Source organism: Ambystoma mexicanum, chromosome 13 (genome assembly GCF_040938575.1).
Source record: "Ambystoma mexicanum isolate Mex_15411 chromosome 13, UKY_AmexF1_1, whole genome shotgun sequence".
Lineage (NCBI taxonomy): Eukaryota > Metazoa > Chordata > Amphibia > Caudata > Ambystomatidae > Ambystoma > Ambystoma mexicanum.
In genome coordinates, this window is record NC_090938.1 from 706887924 (window position 1) to 706905338 (window position 17415).

A 17415-nucleotide genomic window follows, 5' to 3' on the forward strand; every position below is an offset into this window, starting at 1 on the left:
AATATTACTTCTAAGTCCTTTGTTCACCTAAAGTAGGGAAAGTGAAGCCAACCATAGCTACTGGTACTTCAGTCAAGTTTTCTCGCACACGTCCAATTGTCCATTTGTACCTTTTCGGACTTCTTGTAGAGTGTACACAGCAGGTGGCTGCAATAGGGTCTCCTTTTGCCCTCCATCACCAGAAACCTCCTCACCTTGAAGGATCCACCAGATGTTGTGGTAAAGAAAGTGATTCTTTTTGAAATTGTTGTTTCTTGAAGAGTTTAACCTAAAATTCTGACTGTGGAAAAACCAGAGGACTCCTTCAGCTGAACATGCGGTTAGAATCTCAGGGGAAGAGAAAGAGGAGGGTCTAGTCTAGGGCTACTCAAGGTCCCATTGGTAGGGATAAAAAACACCCCTAACAAGGGTTTTAGGCTACATAATTTAGGCTCTTCTTGCAAAGGGCAAGGGGAATTAATAAGCAACTGAGAATTCCCAGCCTGACGACAGGGAATATTCAAAGCATGTGAATCTATGAAAGATCCAATGTTGGAGAAAGATAGCTGTTGTTGAAGTGGGTGCACATTGCCATTTGGACAGCAGAGGGCATCGTAACACTGATAAATTTCATCAGCTGAGTACGAAAAAATACCTATGCATTTTATATATATAAATGAACCAAAAAGATCTCTGTGTTGGCAGGGACTGGGGACTCAGTTGGGGACCCAATACCCATCCCGTTCAGAGACACTAGGGTACATTTGGCCTGCCCCTAGACTTGTGGGAATTGTCTAAGATGCCCACACTTACAAATTCCTCCTCTTCTTCTTCCTCCTCCATGCCTGAAGGTCTAACTAGAATCGGCTTGATTCTACTCTTGCAGGCAGGCTGCCCCTTCCCATGTCTTCGGTCCCAACATGTAAGGCAGCCCTTACTTTTCCTTTCTGTGGTAGAGAAAGACTTAGATGGTAGCGATTTCCCATCAAATTTCTTGGGCCCTTGCTTAGCTGGAGGGTGAGGACCTTTGCCCTTGCCCTCCTTCGGGTTTTCTTTTATCAACCGCCTTGTCATTTGGGTTAGATGTTGTAGCTAGAACCTTTTTTGGGGTGCGGGTACTAACATACCTTTGACTGTTTTGCAAGCTCCTTACGGTCTGTGATAGCCCTGTCCACTAAATGCTGGTGTAATTATCTCACATAGTTTAAGCATACGCTCACATGCAATCAAATTAAACATTACCTCAAATGTTTCCATTGTGTTACCTGTAACCCATCCACTCAGATATTTCAGAGACTAGTGCACAAATTACTCAAAGGTTTGACTCCCCTTTTTGGTGATCTCTCTAAAGCTCTTGAAGTATTGTTCTGAGGTCTTGCAGAACTACCTGAAGATGGTGTCCTTCATCTTGGTATATAGATTAATCTTTCCTCAGGAGCTAACTGAATAATAACATCAGTTCAAACCGTCAGCAGGCGGCTCATACGGGCTGCACACCACAACTCCTTCTCCACCTCCTGGAAGCGTAAAGCTAGCTTCAGTTTTTAGAACCGGTCGAAAGAAATATCTTTCTCATCCTCATAAGGTTAGATCAAGTCCTTGGGAAGGTGGCGTCTATGTATTCCTTGGGATCACCACTGAAAGTACTTCCCTCCTCACTGGAAGTTCTGTGTTCCCACTGACTATTCAGCTCCAATCTACGCAGTTCCATGATGCTTCTGTTTCTGTTCAGCTAAAGCTACTGCAGCCTTCTTTGCCTCCCTTACATCCCTCAGTTTCTGCTCTGCTAGAGCAGAGTCTGTCATTTGTTTCTGCCTCTCATCCCTCTGCTTCGGTTCCTCCAGGGCCAACCTTATTTCCTCTAGAAGAAATTCACTTTTACCAGTGTGACTCACTTGGGACCTATGAGAAGACTTGGATTTCACAGAAACATGCCATTTGGATGAGGCCTGAAACCAGTAGGACTTCTGGGAAATTACACTGCCATCTCTCTGGAAATGCTGAGAGGCATCATCATCACTGCCAGATTGGAAACTGGCACATGCTATCCTAACCCAAATCAAATTGCATTCCTGTGTGTCTTCAAGGTTCTATGTGTATTACTATGTTTATTAGGAAAAGACAACGTATACCATTGCACTGAGACAATTACTTTGCGAATTAGCAGTTTATTGACACATTGCACAATCCATGATGAACATTTTAAACAAATGTTTGTTTCCAGGTGGTATTTTTTGTTATAATCCTTAGAGCACAGTCACCACTCTAAGCCATCTTTACAACTAGGGGTATTATCACCAACCTCACCCATGCAGATTGTGAGCAGCATGTTGTTGTTTCACACCTATGCAGTTTGAATACAGAAACCCAAGAGGAATTTGCCGGCTGGTCAATTTACATACCCAAAAAGCCATTGTGACAGGGCTGTCCTGTCCCAAAGAATCACACTCACTGTTAAAGAAAAGTCCAAGGGTGTTTATTACAAAAAACGCAACAGAGCAAGTACCAGGAAGTACAGCTTCGCCGCGTTTATATCTTCAAGAGAATCAAGCTTTGCTGTCTTTTTGTGCTCGAACTGCTATATTTGGGACTACATAGTCCATAAGGTGATCTATTACCCTGAATAACATCAGTAATACTATTAACATCGAAAATTGAAGAAACTCACTCATACTATTGTTTATTTCAGGCTCTGCAGCCTATTTGTGTGGGCGGGTCTATAAAATATAGGATGCGCGCGCACCGGAGCAAGTACCAGGAAGTACCGCTTGGCCGCGTGTTTGCATGTCCGAGCGGTGCTCTCTGGTACTAGCGTCTGTGCTAGCAGTGCGTTTGCAACCAGAACACTAATCTACATTGAGTAATGAAGCGCGGTTTAGTTTCTTTGAAATCAGGCATGCTGCCGATGGCAGTTGTACATATAAGCATTAGAGTTGGTGTGTCATTCACCTCACCGGAGAGCGCTCCGAAAAAGAAGCCGAATATGTTCTACTCCTTTATCCACAACTGCTAAAAACAAGGCTTGCCCACCTACAAAAAAGTATTTCAACACGGACATTCGCTCCTTTTGCCAGGACCCAAACAATAGTGGAGCGTCACTAATAGACAAAGAAAACATGCTCCATCCTGTTTTGTCTGCACGAGTGAAAATGCCTGAATCTGTTTGTACACTTTCAAATGAGGTCACAACAAATGTATCAGAATCTAAAGGAACAGAGAACCGTGCTGAGCACGACTTTCAATCAGTTCAGGTAAACAACAAAAAAGAAAATGTTACAGAACCTCCGTCTGTTGTTTTTGCAAATGAAAATGTCTCTCTTACCGATAGTGCTTTACTGTGTAATGTTTTAACTGGTCCTGGAGCTGAGGTGTCAAATGTTTCTGAGATGAGTGCTCCTGTTGATCTGGCCGTTGACTTGGCTGTCATTGCTCTAGATTTGGATGCATCTTGTTTTTCGTTGCACACATTATCAGAAAACCTGTCTAAATCACCATACTTGTTTTTGAATTCTATTGGGTCAAACTCGGTTAAGGAGCTCTCCTTTGCCGCTCCAAACCCTGGGAAATTGAAGCCCCTTTTGCCACCCCTAATTGAGGACGGAAAAGTAAACCCTATAAATGATTTAGCAGAAATAGCACTTACATCGATGAACCTCGCCATTCAAACTTTGGCGCACCTGTTTGAGACATTGAACACAAAAATAGTGCACCAATCATTGCAACTAGAACAAATCTTAATTTGGCAGCACTCATTCCCCTTAGATGTGAAAACATTTGGAAAAACTGCAATGCTCAAGAAAATAATGGTATCAGAAAGTTGCCAAACAGACATACAAGTAGAAATGGGTAATAAAAATGAACTAGGCACATACCCCATACCTTTTATTCCGAAATTAATTACTGACTCAGAATGTGAAAATCCTAAAATATTGATCCAAGTTCCACAAGATCTTGGAACAGTTGATCAAGTCTCTTCAAAGACAAAATCAAACTATGCCTTATTTTCAGGTGGTAATGACCAAGTTTTAGGGACAAATGACAAACCCAAAAAAATGAAAGTTGATTTGAAGAAAAAAAAAACCCATCAAAAATGTTAAATCAACCTCTTCTTCACAAACTGTCAGACTTCTCCTGTGGAGTATATGGAGGACTTGGCGTTTGTGGTCCCCAGTCTAGTCCTCACCTAAGATGGCGGCCTAAGCTATAAATTATGACCACGCCCCCTCTTCGGCGCGTTGTATCTGTTCCCTGCTGAATGCCTTCAACGCTGTGCGCTATTTGTGCTTTCTGATTTGGATTACGTTCCAAACTTTCCTCATTTGCATTCCTCCGTTGTTATTTCCTTTTTGTCCGCTCGAATACATATTTATATTCTCTCGTTCCTTCCCCGCCTGACGCTCTCGACGTCCTCTACTTTTTTCTACTTGCACTTTCCCTGGCGTTTTCAGTCAGGTTCTGAATTCCGCCTTTCTTTCTTTCCTCTAGTTTTTTCCTGGAGCTCGTTCCGTTGGACGCCCCTTGTTTAGGTTCCGGTCACGTTCCGGTAGCGGCTCCGGTCTACCGCTTATTCTCCCCCTCCGGTCTTCAAACCACGGTAGGTGTATTCCTGTTTTCTCACGGATTTTGGGTGTTTCCATACTCCACTTACCTTCCCACTGTTTCTTATCTTGCTTCTGTTACACTGCTTCCAGTCTAAATCGTTCTCTCCAGTTCTGGTCGCTTCTATCTTCCTCTTGTACTTCTCCTTCCTTTTTGTTTGCTCTTTTTTCTACAAGTGGAGTTTGCCTTAGTTTAGCCTCCCTATTCCCGGATCCTGTTTCATCTTATTGGACTTCGGATCCTTTCTACTGCCTGCAGTATACCCTGCCTTCCTGGATTGTTTTCAAGACAATTGGCACGAACTGTGAAGGACCAGCTGAACCCTCCTCATTGCAGATTACCCAGGGTTTTTTGTTGCCCAAGAGGCTTTTTCCCTGGAACATTGGGGGTTTAGCTCCTCGGGTTTCACCTTTGATAGGTTACACTTCCTGTCAAGGGGCCTCTGGGGCAGCTGGACCCTACTTACACGACAAGAAAAAGAAGTTAAAGAAAAGACAGTCCGCAGAAGACCGGAAGTCATGCAGGAAGACCCCTACCATTTCCAAGGACAGTTCATCCGAAAGTAGAGGTGAGGAGGAGGTTGGGGAGGTCGGACCTTCATCTGACACAAACGCAGCAATTTATTAAAAATCTTATTCAGCCACGATCTGCAGCTGCCACCGCTTCCAAGGCAATTGCAAAGAAATACATGTTACAGGCTTCTTCAAAGTGACTACAAACAATACCAGTTGAAAATCAAAATGCCCAATCATATGGTCCGCTTGATGCTTTGGTAGCTGTGGCTTTAGCTGCCCCTGCAGAAACTGCAGCTGCTGTCTCAGATAATACAACAGGTCACAGACAAACAACTTTACCAATCGAAACCTGTACAACAGATCCTGAAAAAGAAAAATTAGCCTCTCGCTGTATTGAAATAAGACAAGCGGTGGATGCATACATGGCTGCTCATACTACTCAAAAAGGTCTTACATTTTGTCGAAGTATTAAAGAAGGGCAGAATTCTAATGTAAACTCCAATGGCCATGGGTGGCTGATGGATCAAAATGACCAACAAATTCTACACGAGTCACAAAGTCCAGCACTGGCCTTGCTGAACCCTGTTCAGGACCTCAGCAAGGATGGACTTGAACCAAAATCTAAAGTCCCCATAGGCCAGTCAATAATAGGCCCTGAAATAAAACACCTGATAAAGACAACAATATCTCAAATACTGGAAGAAAAAGCTACATCTAATGTGCAGCTCAAACAAACCTTTTCCACAATTCCGAAAAATTCAAAAGTTATAAACCAGATAACAAAAAGACCAGCAGTTCACTCACTTACTATGGTGTGTCATCCTTTCCCAGCCTCCCAGTATAACTTAAATCGTACTTCGGTACTGTCAATTTTTGGTGAGATACCTGCCCTTGATGACATCAGTACAATCGACATTGAACAAGTCGAGTTGACTGAAGCAACTAAAATAACCTCAGTGATCTTATGGATAAACTCCAGAGTAGTACTAAACACTATCTGGGCAGTCAAGTCACAACTCTTTGACTTGGGCTTTGTAATTTCAGCAGGACCCAGCCAACTAGAAAGTGGAGCCTCTGGACTCTCCAACCAAGTGAGCTCCTTAGTAAATCAGGTCACTGAAAAACAAGTAGCACTTAATGGATCTTGTAGTTGTGGCACGAGAGCCTCACAACATTAACTAGCCTGTGCAAGCAGTGTCTCTTTGTCTTTAGTCAGCTGGAATTCCAGAGGCTTTAAGCATCTAATTAAAAACAATGCAACTAGCCTGGAATTACATGATATTGTTATACTAAGAGACATGGCTTAGGTCTTTACCATCATGGAATAACTATGAAATCTATTTGGTTCAAGCAAACAAGACCACCTATGGTAGACCGACATCTGGCCTTCTGATTGACATAAAACGGAGTTCTCTTATACAATCTGAAAGGTGGTTTTCCCCTAATCCATATGTTCAAATGGTCAAACTGTGCTGGAACAAAAATGTTTACGCACTAATCAATGTATACTGGAACCCTGATGGGTTGTGTGACGACAGGTTTCTGGAATCTATGAAGGAAGCATTGGATCTTGTAGTACAAAACAATATCATCAGCCATATAGTAATAGCTGGTGATTTCAACTTATTTTGTCTAGATTCTGATAGATATCCAGAACGAACGCGACTACAAAATGGTCTAAATTTATTAAATCTAGAAATCTCTTCATTCTTAACGGATCCATTTCGTCAGACATCCCACCAAAACCAACTTGGCACAGAGTCTCCAGTGTTGGTATCATTGATTATATTTATGTGGACGCAGCTCTTCTGACTCAAATACTATCTTTTCGAGTTTTACATTCTGATCTGAGTGATCATAATATGCTAAACATGATTTGGGCTTCCAAAAGCTTGCCTTTGGCAGCTACGCGCAAATTTCACCAGGGAAACTTATCTGTAAACACTGTGCGAAATAGACTAATTTGGACTGAATCCTTACTGATGGCTTTCAGAAATCATTATGACTCACAGATATATCAAGCAGAAAATGAAAGTCAAAAGACCAGTGTGGTTTATTCTGATTTAATGCAGATTTTCCAGCCTAACTTAGTTCGATCAAGTAAAAACCAAATGCCAGATCTACATGTCCACAACCATGAAATCAAAAAATGAAAACACAAATTCGATTTGAAAAACGAGAAATACTAAAATGACCCTATGAATACAGAGCTAATACCCTTACACGAATAAAAACAAAATATAAAAACTGGATAAGGGGAATGAAATCTAAGCTCTACCAAGAGGACGGTAGTAACATGTTGAGGAAACTGTCCAACAAAAATTCCTCTCAAACATGGAGTATTATAAATCAAGTAACTGCTGGACACCAGGTAGCAGTACAATCAAATTGTGTCAATGAGCAGGATTGGATTAAGCACTATGAAAATATATTCTCTCTACCTGATTCTGTATCTAGTAATGAATCACAAATAGAGCAGACCATCTTTAGTTTAAAGTATGATCGTTAATGTTAATGTTAAAGGATATTTGTACCATGCACTATCACCACCGGAGTGGTCCCCTGGCGCTCTTTGTGATGTCATATTGTACTATATTCACAAAGCTAGCCATTCCAAAGCTCCTGGACTGGGTGGCTTGTCCAATTAGACAATGAAACAGTTTCCTGAAATTTGGGCAGACATCTTAGTGATCATGTTTGATAACATAATAGTCTCTCAAAAAATTCCAATTTCATGGAAATGCTGGATCACCATCCCATTGTAAAAAAAGGGTGACCGAGCGAATCCAGCCAGCTATCGACCAATATCTTTATTATATGCCCCAGGCAAGATTTTTGGTTGCATCATTCTAAAAGAACTGAATGATTGGTCAGCTAATAATTTCAAGAGAGATCCTTTTCAATCTGGATTTGGCAGTGGTTTAGGAACTGCTCCTAACATGATCGCCTTGAACATGCTCAAATCACAAAGTGCTGTCCGGAAACAATCTTTATATCTAGCTTTTATCGATTTCCGGATGGCATTTGATTCAGTCGACAGAAACATGTTATATGAAAAACTGAAAGTCTTTGGCTGCCCACTATCATTATTAATTCTGATTAAACAATTGCATACTGATACAACTATGCAAGACCACCTTTTGTGGTCTTAAATAAGGGTGTATAATGGCCTCGACTTTGTTTAACCTGTTTATTTTGGATATGGGAGTCTCTTTTCTCAACATCTTGTCAGACACTCCTAAATTAGGGAATCAGCGCATAGCATGGATGCTGTGCGCTGCTGACCTGATATTAATATCTCAAACTCCAAAAGGTCTACAACATCTATTAACTGGTCTGACCAAATATGTTCAACTAAACAATCTTACAGTGTACCTAGAAAAATCACAAGTATTAATATGTAAACATTCAAGGAAAATTAAATCCTACAATTATTCATTGACTCTTCAAAATGCAGCTTTGAAAATTGTTTCTGAATACAAATATCTAGGTTTGACTGTACAGAATAGAATATCCAATTCACTGTACTTGTCAAACCTGGAAACAAAAATGACTGCCTCGATTTCGCAGGCGAAGATTTTGATATTTAAATATGGGAAGTTGACATGTGCTGCTTTTTTATGAACAGAAAGTCATCCCTGTTCTGATCTATGGAGTGGAAACCATGTTATACATCCAAAAAAAGATGTGGAACTCACTAGAGACTCGTTTTTGGAAAAAGATCTTAAGACTCCCTAATTGTACACCAATGCCGATTTTACATTTTGAATTGGGTCTAGTGTCATTAGCAGCGCGCATTTTATGGCGAATGTGTAGTTTGTTTTGCAAATGTCTATTAGGTATAGAAACTAACAACCTTCTGAGTGTTATAGCTCATCAGCTAATATCATCAACCCATTTTTTCCCAGTGAAATGGCGCAATTGTGTACTAGAAGCCATGGCTGAAGCTGATATCACAATAACCCTTTTAATTGAAAATCCAACACATGCTAAGGTGTAATTGTATCAGTGGGACTGGATAAAGAACAGAGAAAAATGTATGAATTATAAAGACTTTGATACCCTTAGATTCAGTTACAAAAGGTTGCGTCAAATATGAGGCTATCTATTAAAATGTCTATCACCGGACATAAGGAATAAATATCTATGTTTCAGACTAAATCTGTGGCCAACAAGGGAAATTCTAGCCCGGAGAAATGTTATACCATCTGCCATGAATTTTTGTTGCTACTGTAATGTTAATATTGAAAAGGAAACACTAAAACATATAGTGGTATCATGCTCAAAATTGAGTGTTCAACGAATGCAGTATTTTGAGAAATTGATTTGCTTGCACAATGAAGCTGGTGAAGAAAAAATCTGGTATCTATTGTTTTTGAGTATGAGATTTACAGTGATAAAAGCTATAGTTCAATCCCTAGAAATAGTAATACCAGCTGAAACCATCAAATGATAAAATTGTTGTCTAACCTATTATCGATCTTTAAAACCTTACAGATCATGCGAAAACGGTAGCGAGTAATAAATGCTGTCGTGATCAGGTTTTTAGAAATGTTTAATTGAAATTGAATTTTAAAAAATGTGTATTTCTTAGTTGTCTTTTTCCTTTGAGTAATAATGTAAACATTATGTTTTAATTTGATTATGAAACAAAAATAATCTGTATTTGAAAGTTGATATTTGAAAAGTTGATTTTATCAGCTACTCCAAATAAAAATGAAAAAAATATTACAAAAAATGGTCAGAATGGCTTGTGATCTCAAGTTCATTGGGCTTTACGGGTCCTTTAAGGTTGGTGCTAGGGCTGGCTCTTTGCTTTATCGCCTTCCCTGGGCCCCGCCTCCCAACCACAGACGTCCCTACTGAGCTGTATGTAGCTCAACGATCGGTAAGCCCTATCTGTTTTTCACTTCTCTACACATCAGGTGTTTACTCTAAGACGTTGGCTACCTGACTCCCTAGGGAACTTCTATCTTTCCCTCTCCTATCCTTGCTTAGTAGTCTCAGGAAATGGGAAATGGTGCCTTTTTTTTGCCCAGCGTCACTCTCACTTCTTTCAAACCCTCTGACTCTTGACCCTTCGCTATACTGGTCCCATACGCTGTTCTCCTCCCACCACGTCACTGTCCCTCCAAACTCTCACGCTGCCTCTCTACCTCCACCCTTCGATCTTACTTACTTTCTCACTCCTATTCTTATTACCACTTGTATCCGCAACTGTTCTATACCTCTGTCCCGCCTTCTCCCTCTTACCTCTCACTCTACTCCACCGCCTCCTGCTGTGCCTCCCGCTCTACCTCTCCTACTCTCCTTACTCTGCTACTACCCCCACCTCTCTACTACCACTGTCCTCCTCAAGGGATATCGTACCCTGCTAACCCCTCTATAACCGACTACCACTCTATCAGTTCTGTCCTTCTCTTACCCCCACCACCTTCTATCTTTACTTCCAACTACTAACTCTGCCACTACCTCTGCTCCACTCCACTTCTCATACTCTTACTCTCCTACTTCCACTCTTCTCTCTTTCACACAAACACTCCACAGACACCCTCTCACCAATAGTTTATGGACTGCTTTCTGCTTTCACCACCTCTGGTCTCTTGGACATCCTTCTCCACCGCCTATCCTCACCCAACTTACCCACACCACGTAAGTCACATGCACCTTCTTAAATACCCCACCCTCTCCCAGGATTGGATACTCATCCTGTCCAATCACTTACCTGGCTCAAAGGGGCGTGGCAGGGGGAGTGCTTAGGGAGGCTTCAAAAAGGACGTATACGCCCTGCCACTTTTTCTGGAAGCATCTCTGGCAAGAAAAGTGAAAGAGTTTCTTAGGAACTGGAGTCCCTGTTTTATAAGGCCTTCTGATGAGCCTTTCAATCTTAATGTCTCTGGTAAGGTGGTGGGAGCCTCATTAATTAGGCCTCCTTTTCTGTATGCAGTGTAGATCCCTGGTGACATTGCTGCACCCCTTTCTCGCACGGCCGGTATTAGGCTGCTGACTGCTGCAACAAAGTGCGAACTGCTGCTGCATGGTGGCTTCCCTATGCTGCTTCCTGTTGCGGCTTTACCCTGTCAGTGTTCGGCATCATCATAGGTAAGGTGGGGAGGGGGTCTGTAAACACTTGCGTAAGCACCAGGGACTGTTTGGGGTTGACTCCCTTCCTTCCCTGACACAGCCTCTAAGCAGGCCTTGTCACACCATCCTCTACCCTTTTCATTAATAATTGGATATATGCTATTTGGCATGGCAGCAGACCGATAGCCTTTGAACATTTCCAGTTTAACTGTGGCTTTGGGACAGCATTTGGTTAAAGAAAATCCAATGAGCCCATTTTCCCTGCATCTATTATGTCCACAAAGTGTAAAGTGTAAAGAAACACAATGGACTGATAACTGTGCGTGTTTGCGTCTGCCAATTGTGGGAATGGGAAGCCTTCCACACTTCACACCGGCCCCTGGAAAGTGGGGAACAGAATCCGGTGGGGAGTCTGGGAAACCCTCCTGGGGAATAAAAACCAAACAAATATTAGGACAATTGCACCTTGGGGGAGATTTCTCTGTAGTCCAAGTGAGGTTTGTAGGTGTGCAGAACTCCAGAAGTGCAGGCTGAGAAGAGCTGAGAGGAGATTTCCAAATAAGTAATAAGTTCCCATTAAGTTCCAGAATAATGTGAAGTGCCTAGTCAGTCAGTTGGAAGGATGAACGCAAAGGCTGCTTCCACAGCGGAAAGAGAACTAGGCAAGAAACAGTCAAGGCAGCCTCTAACAGACAGACTAGCACTGATATATGTGTGCAAGAGAAACACTGTTAATATAGGTGATGCAAATGGGAAGAGGTAGCCACAGCGCAGATTGAATGCTACAGTGGTCTTGGGTCGAGAGGCAAGGTAAGCGCTAGTTGGACTGGGGAACGTCACACATGCTTGCAAGAGCAGAGGGAGCGAGCCTCAGTACGGGTGAGATGGGGATTTCAAATGCTGCGCGGGGGCTCAGCAGAGCAAAGCAAGCGCAGCAATGCAGAGGACGAAATAGGCAACAGAGGCAGGACTGACCAAACAAGTCACAGCAATACCGGTAAATGTGTTGCGCTGTGTAAACACACACGTCACTGCAACGTGTTGCGCAGAAGTATAAGATGAGAGGCAAATTTCAGACGTCCCGCCAAGAAAGGCAAAAGGCAAGGAAATAAGAAACAAGGGGAAGAAGTAAGGAGCAGGATGGGACGGGAGAAACAGATATAAAAGAGAAATCTAGGTAAGCTAGGCAAGACTAAATATACTTACAGGAGCGTTTGAGTCAAGAAAGAAGCAACACACTGAGCCAGCTGAGGAGATCCTTCATATACAGCCAGCAGGGTGTTTATGGCCAATGTTTTAGTTTGCTGGTGGTCATTTTGAAAAGAACTAGTCTGCAGAAGGTGGTTCACTACCAGGGAACTATCCGGCGGCATCTTGGAAGAGGGATAAATATGCTTTATCCCCATTCTCTTCCACTTGCGCCAAAGAGACCATGTAGGGCAGCATCTCATGACAGCATCATCTGCTCCGGAAAGTGAGGTAGATAAGACCTCTAGCCCTCCCACTCAGGAAGGTGTTGGGGATAATTGTCTCCGGTGTCTACACCATTATCTCAATGTTTTTTAAGAATGGTAGGAAAGAAATATATAAACTTAAAATAGGGGGACTCTTGATACAGATAAGATTTACACTGTTATCATATAAAAATTCTCTATAGTTGGGTTGGGCACTGACTGTTTTATCCGCAAATGGCCTTTAACTAAAGGGAGTCCTTGATGTCATAATTAGACAGAGTAATGTTGTGCAGATTTTTGAAAACAGGCATTGGCAATGCTAAGAGTGCTGGCTTTTTAAAGGTAGACAAGTATTTTTTTTTTTAAACCACCTACAGGGTGAAAACGTTTTTTCCTCCAGACCGATTTCTAGGCCCGCAGCCTTAATGTTTCGACCTTCCAACATCAAAAAATGGAAAAAAAGATTCTTGTGTTAGCTGCCTCACTAATCAATCCATTTCAGCAGAACGATTCTTATCCACAATTTCAGACAGCCAATGCCCGACCATAAAAGTTAAATATTTGAAAAGGTGAACCCTACCTGTGCAGGATACAATCTACACCCTAGGAGAAAGAAAAAAAAAGAATGTTAGTAAACATTGTGTGCCTCACACTCTAAAAGCCTGCACCAGCATTTACCTGGCAATACTTTGACCTGAGAAGTTTTTCCTTATTGCTGTTTTGTGACACAGTGGGACTCATTATGACCCTGCCGGTCCGGAAACAAGGGTGCCGGTAAGCTTACCAGCACTGTTGTATCCAGACCGGAATATTACATGTCTGCCTGCCGGAGCCTGCGTGCACGACAGGTCTGACCCTGCTGGGCACAGCGGCCACGGTAGGCAGACCAGTCACGGAACCACTGGCACCGTGCTTCAGTGTCCCCACTCCTTTGGGACTCTATGGGAATGGGGACTTACATTTTACCGGCGCCTGACTTTCCGGGCTGTAATATTTACAGGTCACCGGCACGGATACCGCCAGACCCCTATTGAGGCCCAATGTTTAAAAACTAGGTGCAAGTGGGAACTCTTCCTGCATCATATACAGATGTCTAAAGGGCATGCCTGTGCACACAGAATCACTATGCATAGTTCAGAGGATAGTGGCAGGAGTAATTTAGGTTTTTGAAATATAAGACAGTATCTTTGCAAGGAAATCTCTCTATTGGATTGCTTTCGCAAGAGCAGCTAGACTTCAGGTGTAAGGGAGTGGTAAAAATGGTTTCAAACATACACCATGTGCTTTTCTAAAAGGATATACATTGATAACGCAGAAAATGTGTGGGCTTGTGGTGTACTATGTGAAATTAAATATGTATCTAGTGTTGCACTTTAAAAAGGGTTCTAAGGCCAATAAGATATCAGATGATGTTGCACACAAAAGAGCAAGAGATAGTGCAGTAGGTTTAAGTTACTTACCTGTAACTATTGTTCTCCAGCATGGGTCTGGCATGGATTCACATGCGCATGAATATTCCCTGTCGTCAGGCTGAGAATCCTTGGTAAAAGAACAATGTTTCACTTTCACTTCCTAACTGTATTTCTCTTCTAAACCAATCAATGTACTCTGGGTCATACTGTCCCCATCCAAAGACAGTCCTGTCCCTAAGCTCCACCCCTGGTGGCCATCGTCAGATTTGGTAAGCATGTAAAGTGGCAGTATGAACTAAAAAGAGCCACAGAGGGGACGTAGAGAATGGGGTCTGGCATGGATTCACTTGATCATGAATAATGATTACACAGCAGTACATACACAAGCACAGGAGGTGGCAAGGCTCAACAAAAGTAATAACACTCACCTCTGGAACAGAAGCACCTCAAACAAACAGGTTGCTTAGCACTGCTTGGCCGACTTGGGACTCCTTCCTGGAATCCATGTTGACGCAGTAGAACCTTGTGAAGGTATGCGTGGACCTCCACGTAGCAGCCCTGCAGATGTTAAGCAGGGGCACACCAGAGAGAAATGCTGTCGTTGCTGTAATGGCTCTGGTAGAATGGGCTCTAAGGCCTGCCTGGCAGCGGCCTGCTCGCCAGTCTATGACAGTGCATGATGCAGCTGGCTGGAGAACCACCTGGAGATGGAAGCCTTTGATAAGGCCATCCTTGATCTAGAGGTCCAAAGTTGACAAACAACTTGGAAGTCTTCCGAAAATTCTTAGTACGTGCCACATAGAACTTCAAGGCATGAGCAACGTCCAGCGAATGCAACGCCCTTTCCACCGGCGATGATGGATTCGGGAAGAAGACGGGTAACACCAAAAGCTTGTTGAGGTGGAATTCCGAAGGTACCTTTGGCATGAAGGCGGGGTGCGTACACAGAAGCGTGGAAAGACAAGTAAGGCTACTTGCAAGACAGGCCTTGAATCTCCCCAATGCTCCAGGCCGAGGTGATAGCCATGAGGAAAGTCGTCTTCCATGAGAGAAACCTGAGCGTGACCTGACGCATAGGTTCGAAAGGTGCTCCTATGAGCTTAGTTAGCACCACTTTGAGCTCCCAAGTTGAGGGAAAAGTCCTGAAGAGTCCCTTGAGGAACTCCTTGACAAGCCTGAGGCCACAGCGAAGGTCTGCCTGGAGACCTGGTGTACCTGGATATGGTGGCAAGATGCACCTTGGTAGAGGCACGACCCAGACCCGCTTTGGCCAAGGAAAGCAAGTATGGCAGAAGTTAAGGTGCCGTGACCCACAGCAGGATAATCTTCAGAGTCCTGCACCACACAGAGAAGCGTTTCCATTTATGCCCATAGCACTCCAACGTTGACAAAGCCCTGGCCTTGGCCAGGATGTCCTTACATTTGTCGGGCAGAGCATACGCCCCAAACTCTAGGGCTGCAGGAGCCAGGCATGACCTCAGGTTCAGGCACTATGGATCAAGATGCAGAATCACCCCCCCTTCTCTGGTGAAAATGTCCAGGGTCAGTGGTAGCTTGATGGACGGGGCCACTAATAGATGCAGCAGGTCCGGATGCCAGATTTGTTTCGGCCACACAGGGGCAACGAATATCATCCTGCAGTGGCACTGTTGGAGTGTGTTGATCACACGTAACAGGAGGGGAAATGAAGGAAAGGCATACAGGTACCGTCTCCCCAATGGGAACGAGAACGTGTCAGTTGTGTCCATGCTTGTGTGAGGATCTGGGGCTCCGGGAGGAGTCTTCTCATGACGAGGCGTTGGTGTTGGAGGAGTCGGATGATGCCGAGGATCAGCACCCACCTTTGGACTTCCTCTTTCGTGGGGAGAGTTTAGCCTTGGAGGCTCTGGCGCCTCACGTGGAGTTGCAGTCCCCGATGGAGGCATCCTTTACTGGATTTCGGTGACCAGTGTGTGTAGCGTAAATAGAATGTCCAGATACACGTCCATAGCGATGAAGGGAGCCAGTGGAGTAGGATCTGGGCTGATGTGTCTCCTGTTCTGCACAGGGGACTGAGGTCCTCCTCCCCCAGATCCTCCCCCTTTGTGATCTGAGCAGCACCCATTCTGCTGATCATTCTCGAAGTAGCCTGCTGGTCCACGTACCTGGGAGGTTCCACAGGTGGGACCATTTCCCTCTTCCTCTCAGAAGGTTGCTGGGTCGGAGCAGGCGCCTGGTCTTTCCCCAGCTCCTTTGCTGCAGTCTCCGCAGCCGTATCTAGCCTTGGTGGCAAGGACACCCATAGAGAGGCTGCCACTTCTTTCCTGGATGCGCTCTATTTCAGAGCTGCAGCGGACGTCGTTGACTTAGTCGACAAAGTGCTCGTGGCTGCTTTCGTCGATGGTGCTGTGGTTGACTCAGTTGACTTGGCATGGTGCAAAGTCTTAGCTGGCTTCAACAAGTCCTCCTCAGACTTGTCCCTCGTCCACTTACCCACAGACACATAGAGTTTGGACAGGGTTAGTGACTCTCTCTTCGAAGATGCTCCTTTCATTGGCAGGCTCACCGTGGAGGTTGACGGTGATGGCGGTCGCTTTTTGCTCGAATTGGAACCCACATCAGCAGCGAAACCAGCTGAGCTAGCGTTGCAGAGCTTGGCCTTCTCTTGGTCCACCGTGCGTGGGAGCCCTTAAAGGATCTTGACCTCCTCCCGGAGGGAGAACGCTCCTTGGACCAGCCGGTTCTGGATGAGGCTTGACCCTGCCCCAAGGCTGAATCAGTGGCCTTGCTTCACTTGAGCCACACCAATAGACTGCTGCAGCAGTCTTTTTTGGTTTTCTTTGAGAAACCACAGAACACCTTGCATACCTCCTCATCGTGGTCCTGATGTAGGCAGTATAAGCATTTATGGTGCCGATCCTCCGCAAAGACGTTTCTTAGTCCACACTTTGTGCAGCGTTTGAAGGTGCTTGACTTCCTTCTTCGCATATTTAAGGGCACAAAGTAGGCCCAAGGTTGGGCCTTCTCGAAACTTCGATGATCCGATGGTGGATGAAGATCTTCATCGGTAGCGGAACCCCGCTGCCAGTCTCTGTCCTTCGCTGAAGACGATAAATCCAAAATCAGTGAAAATGTTAACTTTTTTTGGTAAGCTATTTTACTGCCTTAGCTGCCGTTATTACGTGTGGACAGTTAAAATGAAAGGACAAGGACGCATCTGCAAAAGGTGGCCTTTATTCCACTAAAGCAAAAACCAAAATGAGGAAATGCAAGTAAGAATCACTTCACGGTTGTTTTGAAACTGTAAAAACCACACATGCCTGGACAGCACACTAATGCAGTTAGAGACCAACATGAATACTCTGAAATCCAGGTACCATCGCCCGAGCCTAG

At 43.9% G+C, this 17415-nt stretch overlaps 1 protein-coding gene across 2 annotated transcripts in view; it reads right to left on the reverse strand.

Annotated features, from left to right (window-relative positions):
- Nucleotides 1-17415, reverse strand: part of LOC138521761 (E3 ubiquitin-protein ligase TRIM17-like) — an 870777-nt gene that overhangs the window by 322746 nt on the left and 530616 nt on the right. For both annotated transcript variants that reach the window (XM_069634825.1, XM_069634826.1), the window contains one exon: nt 13212-13234. In XM_069634825.1, the coding sequence (XP_069490926.1) occupies nt 13212-13234 (23 nt within the window). The remainder of the gene's footprint in view (nt 1-13211; nt 13235-17415) is intronic.